At 38.7% G+C, this 17,136-nt stretch overlaps 1 protein-coding gene across 5 annotated transcripts in view; it reads right to left on the bottom strand.

The window, feature by feature from the left end:
* Positions 1-17,136, bottom strand: part of PIK3R4 (phosphoinositide-3-kinase regulatory subunit 4) — a 1,126,702-nt gene that overhangs the window by 434,029 nt on the left and 675,537 nt on the right. For all 5 annotated transcript variants that reach the window (XM_044066738.1, XM_044066737.1, XM_044066739.1 and 2 more), the window contains exon 14: positions 10,235-10,399. In XM_044066738.1, coding sequence (XP_043922673.1) covers positions 10,235-10,399 — 165 coding nt within the window. The remainder of the gene's footprint in view (positions 1-10,234; positions 10,400-17,136) is intronic.

The following is a 17,136-nucleotide window of genomic DNA, read 5'->3' as shown; positions in this document are numbered from 1 at the left end:
GCAACAATGAACCCAGGGCCCTTAACTTTAAAAGGAGAACTCCCAGCTTCTTCATCTATATTATTAGTATTCAAAGGAAATACGATGGGTGCTTCTTTACAATTTCTAGTAAACCAATCTTGTGCCTATTCACAAGCATTCACATTCTGTGCCAAATGCGAAGAGTTAATTACATGACCTGAACTAAAAAGTGCATTATTAGAAGCAAAAGGTGTTTTAAAATGAATACTACTGGTTTTAAGCGGGTAAGCATTATCGTACTTATATTGCTGAATGTCCCTATAAAGTTTATTTTCTTTTTACTAATCAGGATGGCCACATGTCTAGATAACTTTCCTTCTAAAAATAACCATTCTTTGTGCATTTGTTGAAAGAATACATGCCCCAGTATAGCAGAGTTAAGTGCAGTGATATCCTCGCTCAGAGCGTTCAGTTTATTTTGATAGTGTCCGATCAGTAACTTAAGCATTTCCAAGCCGGCTGTGTTAAAAACTGACCAAAGGGAAGTGCAAAGATCGCGTTCCTTATTAATGCCATTAGGGAATCTACTCATCCTAAGGCCTTGAGGTATAACTAAGATCTCTGCACGTAGAGAGATACAGAATGTCATACTCAATGCTCTTGTAAACAGTAAGAAGCTTCTCCAATTTAAAAATGAAATGTCTGCAATGACCTGGAGTAACTTGTTTAGGGTCAGTATGTATGTCCAAATTGGAGTCATTAATACCATCCAGACCAATAAAGGGTTTAGAAATGTTAGGAGACAACATTCTATTAATGAAGCAAGCTTCAGTAGTGTGATTTTCTGCATGTACATTATGTGGATCATTAAGCAGATTAGATATAGAGTTTTCAATACAACTACTGCTTGGAGTAGCATGGCTTAGTCTATGAAACAAATCTTATGTTTTTTCAACAGCTGTGTTAAACGATTTCATCGCAGAAGCCAATATATATATATATATATATATATATATATATATATATATATATATATATATATATATACACACACACACACATACACACACACACACACACACACACACACACACACACACACACACATACACACACACATTATCTTGAAGGTATAGAATGGTCCAATACATTTGTCAGACCATTCTTACAAAGTGGATACTTTGCAAGTTGCTGAGAAGGATCATAATGAGTGTTATTGCAAATTTCTAATTTTTTTCCTAGGAATATGACTTATTTTCAACTGAAAACAGAGAGATGGGAGACTGGGTAAGAGAACTGTTAAGGAAATTGTTGGGCCAGAGGGCAGAGGCGGTCAAACTAGACCGGGAGAGACTGAAAGGTACAGCTGAGTAAATTATACTTACCCATAGCAGCAGATGTTTGAATTCTTCACCACCTGACTAGCAAATTCAAAGGGTGACACAGTGTCATTTTCTCTAGCAGAAAATTGACATTCCAAGGAGGAGAAATCTGTCTATGAGGAGGTTGCAGGTGTAAACACTCCTTTTAGAAGCTGTTTAACAATAAACAGAGGAGAAAGAAGGGGATACATGGACAAACATGCTAAAACTGCTGCAAGATGTACCTTAACAGGGGAATAACAGAGGTCAGAGGATAGTAAGAGTAACTGAGGCCAGAGGACAGTAAATCTCACACATATTTAAGCACCACTGGTAGAAAATATTTTATTGGCTAGGCATCAACTAGAAAATATCATCTTTTGTCAACATATGATTTTCTAGTAGCAGGTATTATTGCCTCCTTTAGTATCTGCTGCACGTGCTCAAAAAATACGTGCCTAAAGGGTATCAATTGTAAATCATTCAGGCAGTAAGTTGAAGTTGTTTGACATCAGGGTATATATCAAATTTCCCTTGTCTTGTGTAAGTAGATCTAGATTGTGAGAAAGCTTGTGGTAAGTGCCCCTGGCTAATTCCATAAGAAGGAAGAACAATTGTACCTGGGCTAGAAGAGAGTCACAACAATGATTTTTGCAGGCTTTCTGAATCTTCAGACTTACCCTGAAAATCACTGGAAAGGGTGTAAATGCATATGGGAACATCCCTGACCAGGGGAATGAAAGAGAATCTGTTTTCAAGGCCTGCTTGCAAGGGAGTCCTGGAACAGAATCTGTTTAGTGGCCTGTTTTTGAAAAGAGGTGAACAGGTGTTCTCCACATGTGGATAAAGTCCTAGAAGACCTCTTTGACGAGTTTCCACTTGTGAGAGACTGCCAAGCACTTGCTTAGTTTGTCTGCCAATATATTTTGCTCTGGCATTTTCTAAGAAGCCGGAAGAGTTAAGGACTGCTGTAGAGCTAAATCCCAAGTCATCACTGCTAGCCAACACAAAGGGTACGACCTGGTGCCAACCTGTTTACGCACCACATCAACATGCTGCTGTTTGTAATGACCTGGAGGAGATCTGAGTCCCAGAGATGATGCAGAGACTTTATGGCATAAATCACAGCCCACATTTTTTTGATACTGATGTGTTTTGATCTGTATGAACTGCCCCCAGTCCTTGCACGTTTACCCACCTTAAAACTGCTCTATATGCAAAATCTAAAAAATTGGTCAAGACAGATTGTGTTGGAATGGGTGAAGAAAATGGGAGACCTGGACTGTGAGCCATCTGATCCTGGAATTTGAAACTCCAGAGGATGAGAATATTGGATCTTTACATATTTTTAAGTTACCACTAAATCCTTCTCATATGTAGCCTGGCAAAGGAAATCATGAAAATCACAGTGGCCTTGAGGTACAGAGGACAATGATCCTCCCCTTAACATGGTAGCAAGCCCGCTTTACCTTAAAGACTTGGTTTTATACAAGAATAAGTCACACAAATGATCCATGAGAACCTATTAACCCAACATAAAGGAATTTCTCCTCTAATACAGAGCATCACTGACTGCTCCTAAAAAATGTAACATCAGTGATGTTTTGTTGCAAAAAGTACTTAGCTTTTTACAACATTTACATCACATGCACAACCTTCAATAACTCAAGTTACTACATCACTGTTGTCCCAGCTCAAAACCCTGAGTTTTGAACATGAATGGAGACATTGTGGGTCTGGAAAACTTGTTGGTATATTTGTATGGAATACCAGGGGCCTGTGTGACATCCCAAAACCAAAAGGGTGTGTGGAAACAGTCCAGCTGCACAGTTTGAAATGGTCATCATTCTGATTATGTAACCATACTAATGGATATGATTCAGTGACTAGGAAAGAATGTCTACCAAGTAAATAATATCACGGTCAAGTACTCTCTTTCACAAGCTTTCTGGAAGCCGAACCCACAATACTCCCCGAGGAAGAGATACAATACCCGCAGCAACAACAAGAACTAGGATGTACTCTATTTGATGTTATAACTAACAAAGACGGTGACTTTAAAATTTACAACTTTACTGAATGTCACATTGATAGTATTCTAGTTGAACTGTTTGCAAAGGGTTTCACATTTGTTCCAACTAATAGGTGTAATTTGGCTGAACTTCTGACTGATTTTAAACTTTTTATTCATAAGTTGAACTTAAGTGTTTTAATGGGGAACTCATCATACAGTAATAGTGAATTAAGGGTGACTAGTACTTTTAACCCACCATGTAACGTGATTATCAGTATGTTTGAGTACTTGAGTGAACAAGAATTCAGACAGTTGATACAAACGTATAACAAAGGTAGGCATAGTGAAAATGTTACCTTAGAAGAAAGACAATTACTAACACTTTTTAGGAGTGTCCCTACCAGATTTATGAAACCTGATAAGGGTGGAAGTTTAGTTATCATGTATAACGAAGATTATATAAAGAAAATAGCAGCACTATTAGAAAAGGAAACTTATGAGGAAGTCAGTTTGCACCAATTGAATCAGGCATATAATAAAATCAGGATGTACATCAGTCATTTATTTATGAACGGTCTGACTGACGTCCACATGAATCGTTACTTGACAATGCTGTCCCCAAGAATTCTGCGGCTTTTTGGTATACCCAAAATTCATAAAAACCTTTCCGATCCACCTTTTAGAGCTTTGGTGGACGCAAGGCAGTCGATCACATACCGCTGTGCGAAAGTAGTGGATTCAATTTTGAAGAAGTATGTAGAAAGGGAATCTCAGATAGTTAAGGACTTTTGGTCCTTTTTAGGAGAAATAGAGTTATTAACATTTGATAGCAGATACAACTTCCTCACAGTGGATGTTTGTGACCTTTATTCTTGTATACCACAAGACTTGGGTGTACAATGGGTTATTGATTTTATAAGAAATAAGGGAGCTACAGAGAATGAAAGCTTATTAGTGGAACAACTGTTGGATATTATTTTGAAAAATAATTATGTCTCATTTAACAACAGTTTGTTCCTGCAGAAGATCGGGATAGCAATGGGCTCCCCAGTAGGTGCCAGTTTTGCAAACTTGGTTATGGCCTACTGGGAAACAACCTTTATTTTGAAGAGTCAGTGGAAGGGATTTTTGGATGACATCTTTATCATTTTTAAAGGGGACAGCATTTTAGTGGAAGAGTTTGTATTTTTTCTAAATTCAACCAGTTCCTTTTTGAAATTTACTAATAATTTTCAGGAACATAAGATCAATTTTTTAGATGTTGAACTTAGTAAGAATATACATGAAGGTAGATATACAGCAAGAATATATAGGAAAACTACCTATTCGAATACGTTTTTGCATTTTTCGAGTTCACACCCATACAGGGTTGCCAGACGTCCTTATTTGGGCGGGACTGTCCCGAGATCAGTAGCCTGATCCCGAGTCCCGCCCTGCCGGTTTAAATCCCGGCCAGCCTCCACTTTGTTTTTTTTTTGATTGACCCGTATACCTGGCATACGGGCCAATCAAAATTGCTAAAGCTGGAATTTGTGTTCCGCATTAGCGATGTGTTCAAGCTCCATGTTTAGCGATTTTTGATTGGCCCATATGCCGGCATACGGCCAATCAAAAGCGCCAAACACGGAGCTTCGTGTTTAATGCGAACTGCAATGCATTAAACACGAAGCTCAGTGTTTATTGCAGGCAGAGTGAGCTTAGTTGTTTCGTTTAATGCGGAACTATGTTCCATGACAAAGACCTTTTTTTTTTTTTTGGTCTTCAGTTGGCGAACTTGGTCAAGACCTTTATGTCCGTGCTTCTTCAGTTTGCTCTCAGAGACTGTGTGTTGGCTTCTGACTTCTGCATGAAGGTGAGTCCATGTAGCAAGACCTAATTTTGTATGTGCCATTTCTGTGATGGACATTTTGAAATGTGGCCTGATTAGAGTAATTGCTTCATCGTGATTGTCTCTTAGGGAGTCATTTTGATCTCTTACAAGTAGTTTTGTTTTAGACATTAGCCCTGATTGATTATTTTAAATGGTAGAAAGCTAAGTAGAAGTGTTACTCTGCTATTTAGTTGAAGCAGTTTGATTCCTTTTAATAGGTCACAGTGATGTTTATGGGTATTTGCAAGTGTGACAAATCTTTATACTTTGTTTTTGATCATTTATATTTTATGGATGTTTGAGCTTGAAATAGAGAGTTAGCAGTAGTAGGCCGTATTCAGGTTTGGGCTTAAGAGCATGTCTTATGATGTTAGAGCATGCTGAATTATAAAGGAGGTGAGAGAGCTTATGGCACAGTTTAATTTTGTCAGGGTTCTAGTGAATGCTTAGTGGGCTGGTGGAAAGTTAAGGAGTGGTCCAAAGTGGTACCTAGATAAGTTTCCTCTGTAATCTGTGGAATTATATTACTTGTGGTGGAGAAAGGTTTTGAAGTTTTTGAGTATGATTTAACACCATTACATTATTAAGTTTTTAGGTTTATTACCAGTTTATTATTGTGTGTCCAGATACAGCTTTTAGAGAATGAAGTTTGGTTTGGAGATTGCTAGCAGTGGTATTGGAGTCTAATAGTAGCAAATCATCAGTACACATTATGAAACAGGCAGATCATTTAGGTCATTAATAAAGAATGCAAAGAGTAGAGGTTGTGTGATGGGCCCTTTAAAGACCTTTTTTGTTTTTTTATTGGTCTTCAGTTGGCGAACTTGGCGCCGAAGACCTTTTTTTTTTTTTTTGGTCTTCACTTCGTGAGAGACCTTCTTTTTTTCTTTTTGTCCCTACCTGGGTTGCTGGAAATCTGGCAACCCTGCACCCATACCACCAGAAGAAATCTGTGGTTAAAGGCCAGCTTGTACGCGCAGCTAGGATGGTAACAATGGATGAAGAATTTGAAGAGGAATGTACATTATTGTTTGACATGTTCACACATAGAGGATACCCCAGACAATTTTTAATAGATATTTTTGAAGAGGTAAAAACAAAAAGAAGGAATGATATTTATATACCAATTTTGAATGTTAGTGTAACAATAGTAGATTTTTCACCAGTAGATAAATTAACTGATAATACCCAAAAGAATGGACAGAGTGGAAGTGAGGAAACAAGTTTAGAAATTAATAACTCAAATGTGAATAAAAACTTTTCACTTGCATGCACCTTCACTTACTGTCCACTAGCATCAGATATTCAGAAAATAGTGAGGAAATATTGGTACTGTGTATCACTGGATAAGGATATTTTTAAAAAGATTGGTAAGCATCCAATTATTACATTCAAAAGAGGGCATAACATGAAGAACTTGTTAGAAACCCAATGTAAAACTAGGAAAAATAATACAGGCACACATAAATGTGGAGCATGTAAATACTGTCCTTTTATAGATAGTTCCAATACATTTGTAGTTAGAAATGAAACATTCTCAATCCACAATGTTTATAATTCTAATACACGATCAGTAGTTTATTTGGCTTAATGCCAACATTGCCCATCATTTTACATAGGTAAGACAGATCGTCGCCTTAGAGATAAAATATATGAACACATATATGCTATCAGTAAGAATAACAATGACAACGCCTTGGCTAGGCATTCTAATCAATATGCTGGGCATATATTCAAGTTTAAGATTATAAGTAAAGTGGGTAATGAAAAAACAGGTAGTAAATACCTTAATGACAGTTATGTCAAATTATTATTAGAAAAGAGTGAGCTAAGCTGGCAGTTGCGTTTACGAGCATGCATGTAACCAGGATTGAATGAAACATGCTCAATAGCTTGGATAACGTGGTACTGTAGTCTTTTTACTCTTAGGTAGTGTTGGGTTTAAAGTTAAAATCTTGGATAACATAGAAATGGTTGGGTACGACTAGGTAAAAAAACAATCCCCCTGATTACTTTCCACATTTTTTTAGTTAAGTAATAAAGAGGAGCATAGGCAGTGATATATAGCAAAATGTGAGGGGTTATAACAACATTACTGAGTTTTATTATTGGGTGACCTAAGGGACATCCACCGTTTACTAGTACACGACACTAATTTTTTATATTTTTAATGTAATTAAATTATTGAAGACATAAACTTATATGAAAACTATATTGTTTTCTTTTAATAAGTAGTTACACATTATAGTGAAAGCGAATTACTACTGACAGGTTGGTTTGTTTATTCATGTCTTGTGCCTGTAAAAAGTCCGGTTTAATATGATGTTCATTTCTAAGTTTAAGTAATGGACAATCATTTTTCATCTACGAGTTTGGTGCCTGTAAGAAATCAGTTTCGACACTATGAAAAAGAATTTTTTTATTGACGAATAATTACCTTTTAAGAAAGAGTTAGTCTTTGTTTTAAAAAAAAAATTTATTATACAAAAAAGAAGTATTACAGCTTTAAGTTATTTGTACCATGGGAGCTGGGTCCTGATTGGTTAGTGAATAGAAAGAAACTCTCTTTCACAATGGCAGAATATCTGTATTCTGTCTCACTGAGTTTTACGTTTAAAAACATATGGGGTACTACTCATCCTTAACCTCCTGTGATACTGCTATCCCCAAACAAATGTCTGCGGCATAAGTATACACACTGAAAGGCAGATGAAAATGTGGTGTCACAAAATAAGTTCACAGCATAACAGGGATTTCAGTATGTTAAAGGCTTCATCAGCCTCTATCCCCCCACATAGCCTTTGCAGGGGGCCTTTCCATTTGTCAGCTCCACTGAAACAGAAGCTATGTTAGCAAAATCTTTAACAAACTTTTGGTAATGGTTTGAAAGCACTAAAAATCATATGACCCTACTTCTTTGTGGTTGAAACTAGCAATTCATTTCTTTGAGTCTTCTGCTACTGCTTTCTGGGGATGTACTATTCCCCTCCCAATCATATACCCTAAACACTTTATCTCTTTCACGTAAAGTTGTTTTTGTCAGCTTTCTTGATCACTGGTAAAATGGTTTGTAATCTTGGAAGATGAGACTCTCATGTTAGTTATTAGTGAAGTAGTGACAGGCAAGCAAGTAGACCAGTTTGAAGTTAAATACTTCTTCCTCAGTTCAGTATGTGATAATAAAGATGGTTCCTGTTTAAAAAAAACTTCTTCCTCAGTATGTAACAGTTTGGATCATGCCTCATTCCACCAGATTGGTTCACTACTGACTGGCTCCAGTACCGGACTAAGAAACCCAATTAGAGTCATTTGCACAAAATACTGAAATCGCAGAAAAGACCTTCCACTCCACTTCCTTAATGCGGAACACCTCTATCTGTAGTATTAAGTTCATTAACTGCTGAAAAGTGGATAGAGCACCATGCAATCCAAAGGCAGGACAGAGATCTGGCACAGTTCTACTCCTACAGAGAAAGCTGTTTTTTTTTTTTGCCCTGTGTTCTCAAAAGACCTAACAATAGACTTTTATCAGTACTAACCTCAAAACACAATTCATAATATTTACTAATTGGGCTAGCTCCTAGACAAACTACACATTTTTAGTGGAAGCAGTCTGGGTAAATTTGCTTATCAGACCAAAACTTCATTACTTTACTGAGGATGACATCTACATCATTTAACACCCCAAAAGTTAAAGACATACTAATTTTAATAATACTCCTTACAAATAAGTAACAAGTAAAAACTAAATATGACCAACATTGACAACTAACTGAAAGGGGATACCTTTTTAGTCTGAACATCAAATGCAAAACAGCACAAGGGACTACTTTTTGAATGACCAAATGCTCTGAAGAGACAAAAAGAAATGAACATGGTGCTGGAAATTTCATTTTTATGCAGATTACTGAACCACTCTACCCTAAATGGCATACTGGCATAAGACAAACACTGTCTTAGATGTCAGTGGATGTCTGTACTACTGGAGAAGAAAAAAACTGCAAAAGGGAAGAGGAAAAGTTTTTAATGGTACTACACTGCCTGAAGAGCGATCTGTGAAGCATGCATAGCAGCATTTGTATCCAGTCCATTTTGTGATTATTTCCTGGCCTCAGTTTTTTGCATTTTATCCTTGTTTTTTCCACAATGAGAATTTCTTCACCTGCATGCTCTTTCTTGTCCTGGTGTTTTTTTTTTTAATATACAGATTTGTAATGCTATGAGAAAGGGAAACAAGGATTCTCTCATTTGCAGTGTCATACATGCCCCATGGGAGGCAGCATTAATTTGCATAGGAGTGACACTAAACAGAAACACGGAAATAAAACTTGCAAGACTGCTTTGATAGCAAAGCTACAATTTTCAGCCATAACTCCCAAAAGAATCATGAAAAAATCTCAACAGAATAAAGAAAATATAGAAATAAACATGGGCAATCGAGACTTTTTAAATATTAGTACTGTTAACTTGACATGCTGACAGAATAAGAGAATGTGAACTGAAATACATTTTCTGAAGTAAAGAAGTCTAGGAAGGCTTAAGAGGAATGGAGCTAAAAAAATGAGTCAAAATCAGGGACAGTTGAGAAGTACAATTTCAGTGTGTGTGTACAGATATATGCATACCTACATCTTAAACGTTGCTCATATTTATGGTACATCTCTATCAGAATTAAAGAGTTGTGGATTAAACAGTTAACATATTAAAATGGCTTGTTTAGCACAGATGTAATGTGTCAGTATACAAGAGTGCAGGAGGGTAAGTGATAATGCATCTGCCAAAGCCTGTCTTGAGATACTGTCATTATTAATGTTTTCAGAATCTGCAGAAAATAAGCTCATTTAATGAGATTTCTATAAGCCAAATAAGTGTCATCAGTGGTGGGAAAGCACATAATTCTCCAATGAGGAGGACATCTCCCCAATGTTCTACACACTGTCACAAGAGATGACCTCAGAATCTAAATACTCTGCCATATAACAAAACCCCAGAAATAATGACTAATTGCTAAAAGGTTAATACTGGTACCTGCTTTGCAGTGGCTGTATCTTTGGAGACTTGGGAGGTTTACTTGTTTCAATACTCAGAAGCTGAATAGTGCCAGTATCTGAAGCAGCAGCAAGATAGTGGGAACCATGGCAAAATGTCAGCGTCTTGATACGCCCTCCCATCCGAGAGTAAGTCAGAATGGATCTATGTGAAAATTAAATCAAATTATTAAGTACTTCCATACCACTATCAATAGAAAGCAGATGTTATTACTTTAGCATTACATTTCCCATTTGTTTTCTTCGGAAAGGCATTAATTATGACATACTTAACTATGCACAAAATGTTATGCTTCCTTGGAAAATGACTAATACAAAAAAAATTCCAGAAGAATATCATGTCCACTCTGTAGCTTCCATGGAAACATTACTGCTTGCCTACCTTATTTCAACAAAAAACATAGGTTTAGAAAAAAATGCAAAAGGTTCACTCATACTTCATCTGGTACCTTTCTCTAAGGTTCATACATAGTTATTAGACTTGCAATCCAAGAGCCATTAAAGAGCCTATTCAAAATTCCCAGTTGCCCTCAAGCACTGACTGATTAATTGACTTCATCAAGGTCACCCAGTAGGCAAATGAGAGCAGGGAGAATCAAATGTTGTACCACTGGGACTACAGCTTACAGCTTTAACAAGTCTGAAAAAAACACCAGACCGTAAATCCATAAAGTGAAGGTATTTTGCCTATAATACTGCTAACGAAGCATTTTGATGGACAAGGAATTAACATGGTACACTGCAACCATATACATCAAACACCAAGCAGCAAGAACTTTCTGATGTATTAAAAAACAAGATTTGTTACATCATCAAGGAAAAAAAAAAAGAGAGGCATCAGAATATCTTAACTTCTGTTTAAAGGAAAACCGCACCCACACACTCAAAAAACATGTTTATTTCCTTATGGTTTGGTGTTTCCTACATTTTAACACCACTCTGGGACTATTTACAGGTTTTAAAATATTTTTATATGTAATTTCTGAGTCTGACCACATGGGGTCTGACATCTTGAAGTAATTCTGATTGTTTACTCTGCCTCTAGGTATCCCACAATGCAGTGCTTGTCTGTAAAAAAAATTACATTACTCAGGCCTCTTTCTTCCTAAAGCTCCTGTCACTACAGTGATTTAACTTGCATACACTGCTGTCTTTCAGTCAGTTTTAAGAAACATTTCATGCTGTTTAATGATTACTTAAAACATAAACAGTGCAAATGCCACAGTACAGACTTTCACAGTGCTTTTTACTGCTGCTTCTTTTTAGAATGGCTAAATTGCAGACTTTTGTGAAGCCTGAATTGTACTACTATGACTCATCTCCCATTCCCCATCACACCTAACTTCCCTAGGTGTCAAAGTGCTAAGGGTAATTTGAGCTGTTACCTGCTGTGACTGACAGCTCACAGGAGGAGACTTGATTCATGTACGGTTTCCTTGTTCTAGCCTTTACTTTCTGCATGGGTAGGGGAAGGACCAGGGTGCTGTGACATCACAGCATGGGTGGGTTTTTAGGACGGTCATGGTGATGCCAATTTGGGGAGGGAATTAGCCATAAAACTACCTATATTCATTGGCCTTGATGACATCAATAAATTAAGAGACTGCAGCAAGCTTTTCCAGGGCAGGATAACATTTTTGAAAGTGAAACTACCACAGCACAGTAAGGTGCTGTTCTAGTGGAGAGAAACAGTTGATTTAAATATTTTAAATGCTGTACTGTGGTTTATTCACAGCAGAGACAGTAAAGAGGGAGAAAAAGGAGAGAGAAGCTGAGTATTTCATAATAGAATCCCACTGTTGTCCTTTAATGTAGCTCAGAACTGACTCCTAGATCCATTTTGCCTGTGATTTTATGCATTCATTTCATAATAACAATCCAGAAAAAAATACACGTTCTACAGTCACTCCAAAACAAAGGTCAAAACTTCCATTTTAAATTATTCAATGTTTTTATCCATACGAGATTAATGGTCTCACATGATATTTTACATACATACAGATTTTATATATATATATATATATATATATATATATATATATATATATATATATATATATATATAGACATACACACACATACAATATATACAACACATACATGTATACAAAATATACATATATACACACGTTTGTGTGTATATATATATATATATATATATATATATATATATATATATATATATATATGTTCATAGTTTAGTACTAAGCTAACTGCCCTTGCGAGCTATTTTAAGCCTAGCCAATTATCCCTTGTGAGACTCAAACCCTGCACCTTGTGTTTGTAAGGCAAACACCTTAACCATTAAGCCACCCTCCCTCCTAACACAATATACATATATATATATATATATATATATATATATATATATATATATATATATATATATATATATATATATATATATATATATATATATATATATACATACATACATATTTTTTATGGGCCTGACAACAACACAGGAGCTCAGGAAGATAGTGATGCTTAGCTTAGATATTCTTTTTCTTTATTTGTCTGAGCCTACCCCTGCAATGTTATTTTAAATATTTCCTGTGGTTTTGAATTCTGATGTCACTGTGAATATATATTTAGTATTGTCTTGTTCTTTTATTATTTATTAATAAATATATTTAAACCTTTCATTGTGGCTGATCTTTGTAGAGATATTTAAGTTTTGACAGTATTTGCATATTTATTTGGTGACACTGTGTGGGCCACTCGTAATACCCTTGCTCTTGGTCAAACTACCATTTGTATTCATTTTAATTCACTCAGTATATTAGTTACCCTTGGAGGCACCTTAAAGTATCTGGATAGGGGATCCGGTGGCAGTGGTAACTACGCTATAGTCTGGGCAGAAGGGGCCATAGCTTGTAAACCTGTGCCATCCTTTCCCATGTGTGTGTGTGTGTGTGTGTGTGTGTGTGTGTGTGTGTGTGTGTGTGTGTGTGTGTGTGTATACAAATCACTAAGAGTGTGTGTTTCAGCTACTTGGGCAGGGGCATGAAGCACTGGATGGACCGAGAGAGGGTTGGAGGACTTGGCTTGGAACCCTGGCTAAGGCCTCAGCTCTATAGCTGTGCCAGTCCTACTGTGGATCTGGAGAAAAAGGGAGAAACTAGCCCCGGACTGACTGTGGTCTCTGTGTGCTCTTAACGGAAATTTCACTTGCCCCACCAGAGGTGCTAGTGGTGAGGATTGAGGCTCCTTGATTACTGGTGCAATGGAGAGTCATCACATATTTATTGGCTGACAGACATCACATATTTGGATTCAGTGGTGTGGATATTGAATTCCTGTAGCCTGTAAACTGTGGTCACTAAAGAAGATGTGTGTACTCGCAAGCAGCCACATGGTAAACATTCAGAGTTTCATATCACAATAGTTTTATATATTTATTTATTTTTGGTTAGCTTAGTTAGTCAGGGAGAGCAGGCAAGGATGTCAGCAGAGGATTATGGCAAGCTGATAAGGAGCCAGTTGGCTGAGATGTGCCAAGCCAAAGGACTGGTACATGCCAACCTGACTAAAGGTAAAATGATTGCAACCTTAGTCACAGCTGCAACACAGACCAGCAACCAGGAAGACAATCAGACTGGCCTTGGGAATGTACAACTCTCAGAAAATGGACAGTTCAACTTTGCCTCAGAGGGCTTAAAATCCATCTAGAGTTAGAGACTTGAACTGGAGGTCAAACATTTGGAACTAGAATCAGCAGAGAGACTGCGGCATTTGGAGGCTGATGAAAATGAGAGACTGAGATGTCTGGAAGCCAAAGTAAACGAGAGGCAGAGGCAACATGAAAAGGAGATGCTGACTCTTCGCAAGGGTCATGGAGGTAATGGGAAAATGCCAGAAGCAATAAAGGTCAGTAAATTTCTTCCACAATTTACAGAGGGTGATAATTTTATTCATATGTTTGAAAAGGGTATTTAAACAATATAATGTTGACCAAAGGCTCTGAGTATGGTACCTGACCCCCTTACTCCATGCTAAAGCAGTAACTGTGGTTTCTAAATTGTCTGATACTGACTGCTTAAATTATAATACAGTTAAAAATTGTTTATTGGAATGCTTTAAGTTAACACCTGAAGCTTACAGAAAAAAGTTTTGCGAGCATAGATGCAAGGCTGATGAAAGTGCATGTGACTATATTGCTGAGTTGAGCACTTATTTTTATAGGTGGGTGAGTGGGTGTCAGACCACCACTTTTGAAAACCTGGCAGATGTTTGGTGAGGGAACAATCCCTTAGCACTTTGTCTGAGGAAATGAGAATCTGGTTGGCAGATAGAGAATGCAACACGGCAGATGAGTTGGGGGAAAAAGAAGACCTATATGGGTGAGAGGGTGTCAGACCACCACTTTTGAAAACCTGGCAGATGTTTGGTGAGGAAACAATCCCTTAGCACTTTGCCTGAGGAAATGAGAATCTGGTTGGCAGATAGAGAATGCAACACGGAAGATGAGTTGGGGAAAAAAGAAGACCTATACCAAGCAAGCAGGGCATCACTGCACAGGAAATGGATACCCAGTGCTGTGCATGGGTATAAGGGAACCCATGGTGGGCAGCCTAAACCACCCCAACAAAGTCCACCAGTAACAAGGGAAGCCACTAGTTCAGGTACATGGCCAGAATCAAGGGTTAAATGTTTTAAATGTAACCTGTGGGGCAGGCCATGTAGCATACAAACGTCCACAGAGGCAAGGTAGGAAACAAAAGGTGGGGGAGCCAGCAAGTGGGAATAACAGAATACCTGTGGTAAGTTGTTTGGACACAATAAAGATACCAAACTACCATAAGAGGTCATATCCTATCTCAGTAGATGGGAAACAGGCTACCACTAACAGAGACATAGCCTCTGACCTAGCCATCATGAAGCCTGCAATGGTTAAAGAGGAGCACTACTTGTATGGGCAGTCTACTCCAGTCAGAGCTTTAGGAGGGACCCCAGTCCAAACACAGTTGGCTAGGGTTCACCTTCACTGGGAGGGTAGAAAAGGAAGCAAGCAAATAGGCGTGTTTGAAGATATCCCTGCAAATGTCCTGACAGGGAATGATTTTGATAATGCAGTACCTTGTGTGCATGCAGTTACACTCAGTCAGGCTTGGAGAGAGACATGTGGGTCTGTTAGCCTGGCGGGGGACCCAGACAGACCACACACTTGAAGCCAGGACTGGTGAGGTGGCTACTTCAGTGATGAAGCTACCCTGTAGCAGTGAGACTGAAGGTGAGCCCCAGCTGCTGGTGGCTACTGATATTCCCTTGGACAGAGTGACTGTAAGGGCAGAAGTGAGTAATAGTACCCAGACTGACAGGGAGGCACTGGTGTCAGAGGATACCAGACTTCCTGTGGACGGGGAGCTGGGAAGGGTTACAAAGAGAAAGCTGAAATAGGCTCAGCTCTCAGACAATACATTACAAGGTTTGAGGGAGGTAGCTAGGGAGGTGCCTGATTCTCAAGGAAAAGGGGATTCTGTATACTAGAACAAAGGGTTACTGTATAGAGAATGGACCCCTGAGGAGGGCTAGAGGGTGAGAGAATACAGCAGTTGGTAGTGCTCAGAGCCTACCATCTGGCACTTTTAACCATAGCCCATGACATTCCCTTTGCAGGCCATATGGTCATAAAGCGTACCAAGAGATGTATTATGCAGAACTTTTATTGGCCTTGGATTGCAAGGGATGTAACAGGGTACTGCAGGACTTGTGAGCAGTGTCAAACAGGAGGCAAGGCAGGAGATGAGGTCAAACCTCCTTTGATGCCTTTGCCTGTGATTGAGGTGCCATTTCAGAGGGTAGCTATGGATATTGTGGGGCATCTGAGTACCCCAAGTTCCACAGGGAAGAAGTATATCCTAGTGGTAGTAGATTACGCTACCAGATACCCTGAAGTGGTGGCTCTGTCTTGCACTGATGCAGAAAAGGTAGCAAATGCTTTGTTACAGATTTTCAGCAGGGTAGGTTTCCCAAAAAGAATACTGACTGACAGACAGAGGTGCCAATGTCATGTTAGATCTGCTGGCTTGTCTGTGGAAGCACTGTGCGGTGAAGCACCTAAAGACCACCCCTACCACACCCAGGCTAATGATCTGGTGGAGAGTTTAAACTCTACACTAACCATGCTACAGGCATTTGCAGACAAGTTTAAGATTAAGAGGGAGAGGGACAAATATTTGCTCCATTTGTTGTTTGCTTACAGAGAGGTGCCCCAGGAATCCACAGGTTTCTCACCTTTTCAACTGCTGCATGGGCATAGGGTGAAGGGATCTCTAGATTTGATTTGTGAGGAGTGGGAGGGTGAATGTGATTCCCACAAGGAGTCTGTTGCGGCCTATGTCCTAAACCTCAGGACAAGGCTGAGGGAACTCATGGGCTTGGCCCAAGAAAATTTGGCAGGAGCCCAATAGCAGAAAAAACTTTGGTATAATAGTAATGCTTGACCCAGAGAGTATGCTGTGGGGCAGCAGGTTATGGTTCTCATTCCTGTCAGACACAAACTGCAGGCAGCTTAATAGTAAGGAAGGTCAGAGCTGTTAACTACATAGTAGAACTGCTAGGCAGGGGCACAAACTGTAGCATGTTAACATGAAGAAACCTTACCATGACAGAGAGGCCCTTCTGCTGAGTATTTGCACTGGATGGGCAGGAGGAGTCTGAGGGGGATCTGGTGATTGATCTCCTAAGTGAGGTTTGGACTGACACCTCAGTGGAAAGGGTAGCAATGTCCCAGCAGCTATCCCCTACGCAGGTTAGAGAAGTCTGAGTAGTGTTACAGGAGTTTGTGGGTATGTTCACTGGGAAACCACGGTATACTCACCTGGTACAGCACCACGTGGATACAGGAGCCCAAAGGCCTATTAAGCCGGCCCCTTATAG

Source organism: Protopterus annectens, chromosome 3.part1 (assembly GCF_019279795.1).
Source record: "Protopterus annectens isolate FY-2018-M chromosome 3.part1, PAN1.0, whole genome shotgun sequence".
Taxonomy (NCBI): Eukaryota; Metazoa; Chordata; order Ceratodontiformes; family Protopteridae; genus Protopterus; species Protopterus annectens.
Note: the sequence above shows the minus strand (reverse complement) of the source record. Positions and strands in the feature narration are given on the sequence as shown.